Source organism: Microtus ochrogaster, chromosome 18, assembly GCF_000317375.1.
Source record: "Microtus ochrogaster isolate Prairie Vole_2 chromosome 18, MicOch1.0, whole genome shotgun sequence".
NCBI classification, from domain to species: domain Eukaryota; kingdom Metazoa; phylum Chordata; class Mammalia; order Rodentia; family Cricetidae; genus Microtus; species Microtus ochrogaster.
This window is the reverse complement of record NC_022020.1, coordinates 39,302,147-39,312,721: the sequence shown is the minus strand read 5'-3', so window position 1 is coordinate 39,312,721 and position 10,575 is coordinate 39,302,147. Positions and strand designations below refer to the sequence as shown.

General features: G+C 40.7%; 1 protein-coding gene across 1 annotated transcript in view; it reads right to left on the bottom strand.

The window, feature by feature from the left end:
• Srfbp1 (serum response factor binding protein 1) overlaps window positions 1-5,555 on the bottom strand; it is a 24,448-nt gene extending 18,893 nt beyond the window's left edge. Inside the window, exon 1 of the mRNA XM_005356098.3 lies at window positions 5,449-5,555. Coding sequence (XP_005356155.1) covers window positions 5,449-5,514 — 66 coding nt within the window. The 5' untranslated portion in view covers window positions 5,515-5,555. The remainder of the gene's footprint in view (window positions 1-5,448) is intronic.
• Window positions 5,556-10,575: the final 5,020 nt, after the last annotated feature.

Here is a 10,575-nt window from a genome sequence, read left to right as displayed (position 1 = left end):
AGAGAGAGAGAGAGAGAGAGAGAGAGAGAGAGAGAGAGAGAGAGAGAGAGAATGCTCTACTCCTCCCGGTTCCAGAGACAGTCACATCTGATGCAGTGTGTGTGACTTGAGTCACAAGGGTGAAGGTTTGAGTGAACAGATTTGGCCCTACTGGGGGCTTCCTTCTTGTTTAGCAAAGTGGATACTGTTGCGATAAATGTACTAACTCTTCACTGAACTCAACTACATGGTCTGCATGTTCCAGCATAACTCTAGCCATAGCAAGTCAACGGCAAAGTCAAGGCTGAGAACAGGAAGCTTGTCATCAACAGAGTGGCCATGGCCATCTTTCAGGAGCGAGATTCCACCCACATTAATGCTGGTACTGAGTATGTTGTGGAGTCTATTGGTTTCTTCACCACCATGTAGATGACCAGGGCCCACTTGAGGGGGGGCCAGAGGGTCATCATCTCTGCCCCTTCTACTAACACTCCCACGGTTTTCATGCGTGTGAACCGTAAGAAGTATGACAGTTCACTTAAGATTGCCAGCAATGCTTCTTGCACCACCAACAGCTTAACCCCCTTGGCCAAGGTTATTCATAAAAAGTTTGGCATTGTGGAAGAAATCATGACCACAGTCCATGCCATCACTGCAACCCAGAAGTTGTGGATGGTCCCTCTGGGAAGCTATGGCATGATGGCTATGGGCTGCCCAGAACACATCCCTGTATCCAATGGTGTACCAAGATTGTAGGGGAAGTCATCCTAGAGCTGAATGGGAAGCTCATTGGTATGGCCTTTTGTGTTCCTACCCACAACGTGTCCGCCTTGGACCTGACATACCACTTGGAGAAAGCTACCAAGTATGATGACATGGAGAAGGCAGGCATACTAGGGCCCACTAAAGGGCATCCTGGGCGACAGTGAGGACCAGGTTGTCTCCTGTGACCTCAATAGTGACGCCCACTCTTCCATCTTTGATGCTGGGGCTGGCATTTTTCTCAATGACAGCTTTGCAAAGCTCATTTCCTGGTATGATAATAAGTACATATAGCAAAAGACCTCATGGCCTCCAAGGAGTAAGGAACGTTAGCCCATTCACCCCAGAAAGAACATAAAAGCAACATAGTTGCTGCAAAGTCCCTGTCCCAACTCAGGCCCTGAAGCATCTTCCTCACAGTTTCCATCTCAGAGCCCCAGAAGAAGGGGAGAAGCTTAGAGAGCCCCACTTTCTTGAACACCATCAATAAAGTTTACTGCACCCACAAGAGAGAGACAGAAAGACAAAGAGAGTTAAGAATGAACAAACTACTCCAACCAACCCCCAACTGTGATAGTTAGACTATAATGCTGTTTAGGTGTGAGAAAGAAGAAATTAGGTAAAATAGGTAAGGAGATAATAGTGGAAACAAGATGAATAACAAGTATGAAGAGTTCGAAGAGAGAAACTGAAGTAAAACTCTATTAACTCATCAGTACTCAGGCTGATGTTCCAAGCAGCAAAAGAAAACATTTAAAATAACCCATTAGAAGATTGAAAATTCACAGTGAGAGTGTTTCTGTGCTGGCAGTGAGATATGACTAGAATTGAAGTAATCTACATCACTTCTTGGATAAATAACAAAATACTACAATAAAGTCAAAACCTAGCTTTCTTATTAAAAAAGGAACAAATGGAAAGTCAACTCAAAGAAGAGAAGGAACCACAAACAAGCAAAAGCTATCATGAAAGGAAGGACGTTCTGTCCAAAGAGTTCTCTAGCTATGTACTAAGTTCTTTCTGCAGTCCAACATTCCACTGCTGGTAATGATCACAGACAAGGAGCAGTGTTTTGCAATGTGAACATCCTCTCTACATTCCAAACATTCCTTAATGAACCACTTTACCCATGTATACTTATATAAGCTATGCATCTCTTATAAGCTAATGATTAGTGATAATCCACTTGTGAGAAAAAGAGCTATATTCCAGGATTCATGGTGACAAATTTTTAATACTACGGACCATAGACAAAATTCAGCAGTTTGAACTGACTCTTGCTGACTATCTGCTATCTAGTAAATTAGCTAATACCCAAGTAATGGATTACTTTGTCATGTTCTTGGATTCGAGCAATCTTTAACAAAACTGATAGTTATTAGGAAAAGCTGAGCACATCTGTGGTATTTTAGAATACATTGTAACTTCTGCTTATTCACTCTTGGATATACAGAAATCATAAACCTTGGATCACAGGGCTAGGGGAAAACAGGCATGCTCAGAAACTGCTGGTAGAAAAGGCAACTTCTATAGTCTTTATGGAGGAAATTTTGCCATCTTTAATAAAAATTCTACATCTGAGAGTCTATTAAAAGCCATGTTTCAACATTAAAGAATCGCACAATGTTTTCCAGGCTCCACTCATTAGAAAATGTTTCTGAGGATACAATATATAAAAGAGTACAGAAAAAGGACATACATATTTCTACAGTATAGTATCACACATGCAAAGTTTAAAAATATTTATCAATACTATACACTAGCTATAGAAATAGTACAAAAGAATGAGACATATAGGTGAGAAACTACACCAGAAGAGTAATAATTACCTCCAACGTAGAAAAGAGAAGCTGGTGTTTTAAGTATGATGCAGAAAAATCTGAGAAATCTTAAATAAAAGTAGGTTACAAAGACATATGTTCTATCACTTTCACAGTTATGAACCTTATTATGCCTTTATAAGGAAACTGTAAGTTAGTCATCTAGATTTTAACTTACTGTTGAATTAGTTTTTGATCAACAAGAATTAAAAAAAATCTAAAATGATGCATGATTGCCTGTAATTTAGCCACTACTGAGCTTATGCTGCCATCTAGCAAAACTCATGGGAACAGATAACAAGCAAATAAGATGGTGTGTTTTTAAGATGAGCATGTTTACCACTTTAATAATTTTCAAATACTAAGCACCTATGATATAAACATTTTGTAATGTCATATACACATGCAAAGGATAAAAGCTAGCAACAGGTTCCTGAGAAAGTTGTAAGTGGGACTGGTGAGAGGAAATTCTAGATCCTGGAGTACCCTGTGTCAAGGACCTAGAGCAGGGCTAGGAGCCAAAGCTGAGAACATGGGTTAACAGGGACAGGAGAAAACAAGGCGGGCAGGTGTCCTTATGTTGTTCAATTTTATCCATAAGCAAGCCAGTGGGTTTAAAACACAGAAATGACCTCTTAAATCCGAGCTGAAGAAAAAATCGGGCAGCAGGTAAGATGATCAACAGCGTCAACCCCAGTAGCTAGGAGGAGAGCAGAACAGCTCTGTCGGGGAATACTCTGGATGGCCACAGCAGCAGAGTGTGACACACTGAGTCTCAACTTTTCACATCTGCTTCCTTTTGAGGGTAAGCCCTTGCCAAATTTCTATGAAAAAAAATGTCATGTCTGACGAGCTTTTTCTAGGCAGTCATCTTTGTTCTTTCTTTCGTCATGCTTCTCAACCTTTAGGTAGGTCAAGCCATAGTCATGTGCACAAAAATTTTGAAGCTGCGACATACACAGGACAGTGGTCCCATAATAATTTACCACCAAGTGATAGTGATGTCACAATCATTAAGGGTTTTGTGGCTCAACGACATAATTACCCAGTGCCATGTATTTTCGAACCTGTTTCCACTAAGTGACTCACGACTCCATTTGTGTTCTTATTTTGACCTGAATGATGACATCAACATTTCCACTATTTTCTGTCATTCTTTGTTTGGTATCTGTGAGGACATATTCAATTTAAATTTGGGATATGTATGATTTCTCATTTGGTAAATTCATCCAATCACCCAGGAAACATTTTTAGAGCATGTATGTGTCAGGGGAACATCCTTACATGCACACATGACAGAAACAGGTGGTCACATCACTGAAAGAAATCTAGTTAAAAATCAATTAGTGAATTCTTTCTAATGATCTTACTTAGTTATTTTGAAAAAGCCCACAAGTTGCGGAAGTGGAAAGGAACCTTGCCGGACTGACATCGTGACCCTTGAAATCAAAACCCGACCTAAATGTTACTATCCCTTTCCCTGAACTTCCAAGGACAATTAAGATCTTTCACAGTTCATATATAACTTATTGAGAAACACCCACCAACAATTTTCTTGCACAAAATACAAGTTTAAATGGGTGAAAAACATCAGAAAATTCTAAACACCTTGTTCCTTCCTCTTTGATACCTTGTAACCCATTACCTACTGAGATGCAGACTCAATATGGCCGGGCAATGGTGGCGCAGGCCTTTAATCCCAGCACTCGGGAGGCAGAGGCAGGCGGATCTCTGTGAGTTTGAGGCCAGCCTGGTCTAAAGAGCTAGTTTCAGGACAGGCTCCAAAAAGCTACAGAGAAACCCTGTCTCGAAAAACAAAACAAAAAAAAGACTCAATCGGGCATAAGACGGTGACATATTTGTTAATTCTCACCAGTGAATGCTTTCTAGCCGTTTATTGTTCAGAATTTCCTACCACCAACCTTTTTCTACTTAGAAGAGTCCCTATGCCTGCAAGGTCTTCCAATACATTACTCAATTACTGTCTGCAATTCCTGTAGAGGGCTCCCCGAGAAGATTAAGGACTCTATCACACAGCCGACTTTGCTCTTGCAAAAACTTCTGCACAATTATTGGGGGGTGGGGGTTAGAATCCTCCTTTATTCTCTATCACAGGTTACTGGAAAACGAAAAACAACAACAAAGAAGTCCTACACAGCTTTGTAATTGGGACAGTGACCTGCATAGATACGACAAGCAGGGTAAGGCACTTTCACGATACGCAGCTGTGAGGTGTCCGTTCGATTCTCGTTCCTCCAAGCTTACGTTGTTTGGGATGCCATGTGAAAGTTGGTAAAAGCATATACTGAAAACTCTTGGTGGGCCTGCAAAGACTAGCACTCCAGCGGAGGAGACGAGAATTAAGCACGAAACCAGGAAGAGATATACAGGGGATAAGCGAGTGCAAACGGCTCTTAGAGTTCAGCTGGAAAGGAAACATCAATGGGACCGACACGATCAGGAAAAAAAAAAAGAGGTATACGGAGTGCGTACAGGGTCATTCAAGATCTGTAACTTGTAACACAAACGGTGCTGCAGTTTGAATTTTCTTCCCCTCAGTTCTGACAATCAAGAAAACGCAGGTTTACTGAGAGCTTACTCAGGGCCAGGCACTGAGCTCAGCAAATTACCCGCTTATGAGGAAGGGACAATCGTGGAGCTACATTCTACAGAAAACAATTAAAAGTGACCGTACACCGAGTGACCTCCCCATCGTCGCAGGGACGGAAGTTGCGGAGCCTGAGACCAGGGAGGCGACCAGCCGCGCGTGGCTCCCGTCTCCCGACCCGACGGGTCCTCGGCGGCCGCGCTCCCCACCCACGTGGTGGGAGACCCCGGAGGCGGAGAGGGCACCCTACACCCTACAGTCCCGGCCCGCGACGCTCACCTCGTTATTGAGGTTCAAAGTTCCAGGCTGAAACTTTGCAGCCGGAGGAAGAGGATCGGCAGCCATCTCCGCACGTGAACGCCGGAGGTTACACCGCGGCTGCGCAGGCACGCCCACCGACGGCGGCCTTTTCCGCCCAAAACTCACCGTCCTGCGCGCAAACGCCTAAAAAAAAAAGAGTCGGGACTTTCCGGCGGTACCGGAAATGGGAAGGGCCGGAATGGAGCGTTTCCGTGGAAACCAGGCAAACGAGCGCTCCAGTGGGCGCGGTATTAGCTGATGTTTGCAGAGAAGGGAAATTTTCCCTGTGATTGTTCCACTGTGTTCCGTTATAGCTGGAGGGTACTGAGGAGGAGCGGAGAACGTTTTCCTGAACAGTTCAAGTTGATTGAGTTGCCGATTTTGCTCAGTTCTAAAGTCTAGCTCTTGTGAAGATTTTTGCTCTTTCAAGGACATCTTTTTAAGACCTTCCTCGGTATCTTTTGCTTTTTACCTGCCGAAGCGCGAATATGTGGAAAGGATGAGTTTTGGTAAAACGGATATCTGAAATAGAAGAGGAACATTTGTTACTTCCTGTGAGAACTGTGTTTGAAGAGCTGGATCTGTGGGCATAAGAAATATAAAACGAGACTCTGAACTAGATCAACTACTAGTTACACATCCTAGTAGTCACCATTATAAAGGAGGATGTCCTGGGCCAAACTCTTTACACGAATTAACTCCAGAATCTTATCTTCATAAAAAAAAGAAAAAAAGAAAAAAACCTGACATGGAAATTAATTGCCTTGTTCAAAGTTGCTAGCTGGGGCTGGCCACACACACAACTTCAGGTACCACTGCATAGAATATGGGGTCCACTGCAAAACGGAAATGCAAGACCCCCCTCATTTAAAAAGCAGTAAAATGTTTATTGCATTGTGTCTCCACTAATAATAATAATAATACCTCATGAAACTGCTGTGGTGCCTTGTCAGTTTTCTCAACTACAATACAAAGTTACAGAAATGCCAGTATGGATTCCTAAAGGTGGCGATTTCTGCTTAAGACTCAAGAATATGCGTTTGAACAAGATGGTAACAGTTGCTGAGTGGGAGTGTTGGTGGAGGAGGCTAGAGAACTCATCGGGTCAGATTGGATTAAAGACTAGTGGAACTGGGGGTCCACGAACACGATCACCAGGGACTCAGTTTTCCCTGTCTTAGGTTCTTTTTTTGGGGGGGTGGGGGTTCGAGACAGGGTTTCTCTGTAGCTTTGGAGCCCGTCCTGGAATTAGCTCTGTTAGACCAGGCTGGCCTTGAACTCACAGAGATCCACCCACCTCTGCCTCCTGAGTGCTGGGATTAAAGTCTTGGCCACCACTACCCATCCCTGTATTAGATTCTTTAAAGGCCCCGAACTCCCGCTGTGTTGCTGTGCTTGGGCTGATCTAACAAAATCCCACAGGCTGGGAAGATTACACGGCAGAGGTCTGTGTTCCTAAACATTGCCATTAGGGTTCATTTCCAGGCTCTCCAGTTGCAGACATCTAATTTTGGCCATATTCTCATATGACTTTTATTCTCTGCACATGTGGAGAACTCTCTAGTGTCTCTTTCAACGGCCACAACCCTCTTGGATTAAGATCTCACAGTAATGATATTAAAAAGCCTTAGTTACTCCCACAAATGTTTTATCCCTAAATTACATCACACCAGGGATTAGAAATTGAATATCTGGATGAAGAGTATGCAAAATCAATATCTAGTTCAGGGGGCATACTCTTAGATTGTTTCAAAGCAATCTTGACTTTAGGCCTTAGTTTTGCCAATTCTATCTTTTTTCTCAATTTGTAAATAGGAGCCGTGTTTGCAAACACATCTAAACCTAGATGTTTAGCATCTGGAAAGAATAAAAAAAACTACATTTACATGTATGTGGACAGTTTTTTAAACAAAATTATGAAGGTAAATAAGTAGGCAGAATGACAGCCTTTTAAGCAACACGCGAGTGAATAATTATTTATCTGTATGAAGCACTGTATCACACCACTCCAAAACTAAAGAAACTGCATATACCAAAACGAGAAGCCTCAGACTTGCAGAAAATAACTTAGGTTATAAACCCTATGACTCTGTATTATGCAATGATTTCTTAGATGCAAAACAAAACACCCCCCCCAAAAAAACCCACTTGGAAATATATTAATGAATTACACTGAATCAATGACACACCTTCTTCTTTCCAGGGCTCACCATTAGAAGAAGGAAAGCACATGTGGGGAGAAAATTTTGTAAATTACACAATAACTTCATGAGTCATTATCTTTCTTCTGCTGTAAGCACACGCCTTGTGGTATGAACTCTTAGCCCCCACATGATTTAGTCACTTTTTTTTAGATGGGGTTAGCACTAGTTTCTAGATGTTCTCATTGTTCTCTTCAATGTTGACCGATTCAGTCAAATTTTTCTATCTAGAATATTTTTCATATACTTTGGAATCCCAATGTAGGTGTTGGGAAGTTAATAGATTTTGCCAAGAAGAAGAGTTATATCAGTACAACCGTGTTTTACTTTCATCGAGGGTGAAAGCATAAGTTACCAAGAATTGCATCATTTTTCTCACACATGCCAATTACAGCCTTTAGTAGTTGGACTGTTTCAGTAATTCCTCAAGAAACAGGTCACAACACAACTGTTTCTGCAATCCGGAACCAAGTCACACCCTCCTTCTTTTGACTGTGCATTTCCACCTCTTATCCTCTTGGTGGCAGTATTGCTTTCTAAATTGGGCACCAAAGCTAAATTGGAAAGCTGAGGAAAGTTACATGAATGGTGTGTCAGAACCTTTTCCAAATTAAAAAGAAACTTGATGGGTCTTCTGAATCTATTTATATTTAACAAAAGATGAAGTCTTGGATTTTTATTTTAAATGACTCACAAACTACAGTAAACCATCAGATTTATTGCAGAGTCAATTAATAAGTATACTAAAGAATACACTACTAGTAGGAGACAGGAAATATTCAAGTTACAATAACATCTTTACAAATTTAACATCTGTTTGGTTGGAAGTGAGACCCCAGCCCCCTGACACCCCTATACCCAAGGAGTCTGGGATGTTTGGTTGGAATTATTTGTGTCAGCGGAGAGGCTTTCTTAAGAAATATTCCTAACAACATTTTCCAAAAGTTTTTTTTTTTGCTTAGGTTTCATTTGAATTTTAATGGAATAATTTGATTAAATTTATGACTTTATACTTACTACTAATCTAAAAGTCTTATTGCTAAAATTATAGAACACACTATTCTGAAAAGGCTAATTAACATTTTACAAAACTTCATTTTACCAAATATAAAGTAAGGGTGCCAACGCCTACTTAGCAACTCATAATTGTAGCTAAGGACTTGAGCTCTGGAGTCAGATTGCAAAAGGCTAGTCTTCAGTTCTACATATTAACAGCTGTGGTGTCTGCCCTTCTGAAATCGTGTATGCCAAGATTTTTACTTGCAAAAAATGGGAGTAATAACCTGGCAGGTTGTGAAGTTTAAGTGGAAACCCAACATACACTTGAAGAATATTTGCTTCTGTATAGTTTAAATGGCTGTTATTTTCATCATTGTGTTTGATCTTAACATTGCATATGAATGATTTATGTCTCTTGAATGGCAAATAAGCCAAATGGCATAATGCTAACAGAGGCAGTTCAAGACTCATCATTGTGGAAAGAAGTTGGGCGCCAATTTGTTGTATGGAGGCCTCTTGTTTGTTTCCTGGCTGCCTGGCTAGCTTAGACCCAAAATAACCACACAGAAACTGTATTAATTAAACCACTGTTGGTCCATTAGCTCTAAATTTTTATTGGCTATCTCTTACATATTAATTTAACCCATCTCCATTAATCTGTGTATCACCACAAGGTCATGGCCTACATAACAAATTTTAGCACATCTAGATCCGGTAGCAGATCCTTGGCATTTCTCCAACTCTTTCTTCCTCCCAGCATTCCTTTTAGTTTTCTCCACCTAGCTCTGTTCCCCTATAACTCTGCTATAGGCCCAAAACAGTCCCTTTATTCATTAACCAATAAAAGCAACACATAGACAGAAGGACCTCCCACACCCCCTCACATGCAGTCATTGATATCTTAATAATTTCTGAGCCCCATGCTGTTCTTTCTCATCCAGCTAACTACCAATTACTCAACAATTAATGCTTTAATGCATTTAATAACTCTAAGTCCCTTCATATATGTCACATGCAGGTTTTATTATTTACACATTCCCTCACTATAAAACTCAAGATTATTGAACCAAAACCTATAGTAATTGAAATTCATGCTTAGAAAACACTTAAGCCCAGTTACAATTCATTTTCAATACAGTAGTGGGCTTTGATTCAATTTAACAATCATTTTAATCATCTATTTGCAAAACGATTTGCTATGTTCAGTAGACTAAACATTAGTCAATATATTGTTTAAAAATTGTGGTAGAAAGAAAGATTTTTATCACATGGAAGAGTAGTATAAATGTCCAATAGAGTCCTAATAGGGTGAAGCTGCTTGTTCTGTGCCGAAACAAAGCCTTTGTGGCCACCCAAAGAAGACATTGTAGAAACCAATCCTGTTAACATTCTCTCATCTGGAGGAAGGAGGCTCATGTGACTCAGAAGGCTCCTGATAGCTTCACAAGGCCCTTCTCCTTCCTTATATGATGTGACGTAAACAATTGATTGGAGTGATGCTCTTCACTAGTGCCATTGCCTTTGGTTCCTACATGCTTGGAGTGGGTCTTTTTTTAGTGATGTAGCTGCCTTCAAGCTTCTCATGCTTCATTATGTAAACCAAACAAGCTAAGCTGGACCTGGATGGAAGGCTTTCTTTGGTTGTCTGTGCTGGTTCTGTTTGGAGTGAAGAGATATTTCTTTACATTGTCTCAGGAAGAGTCATGCAACAGACACTGTAGGAAAGCAAAGGTAACATGAACAGGTTTCTGGAGTAGGTTGTCTTTGAGTTCAGATTTGAAAAAAAGAATTAATATTTCTATAAAAAGCCCAAATAAAAAATTCAGAGGAAATTAGTTAAATAAAGCAAATAATAAAAGACACTGACTAATCATTAGAACAGATTTTATAATTTTAATGAATTCTT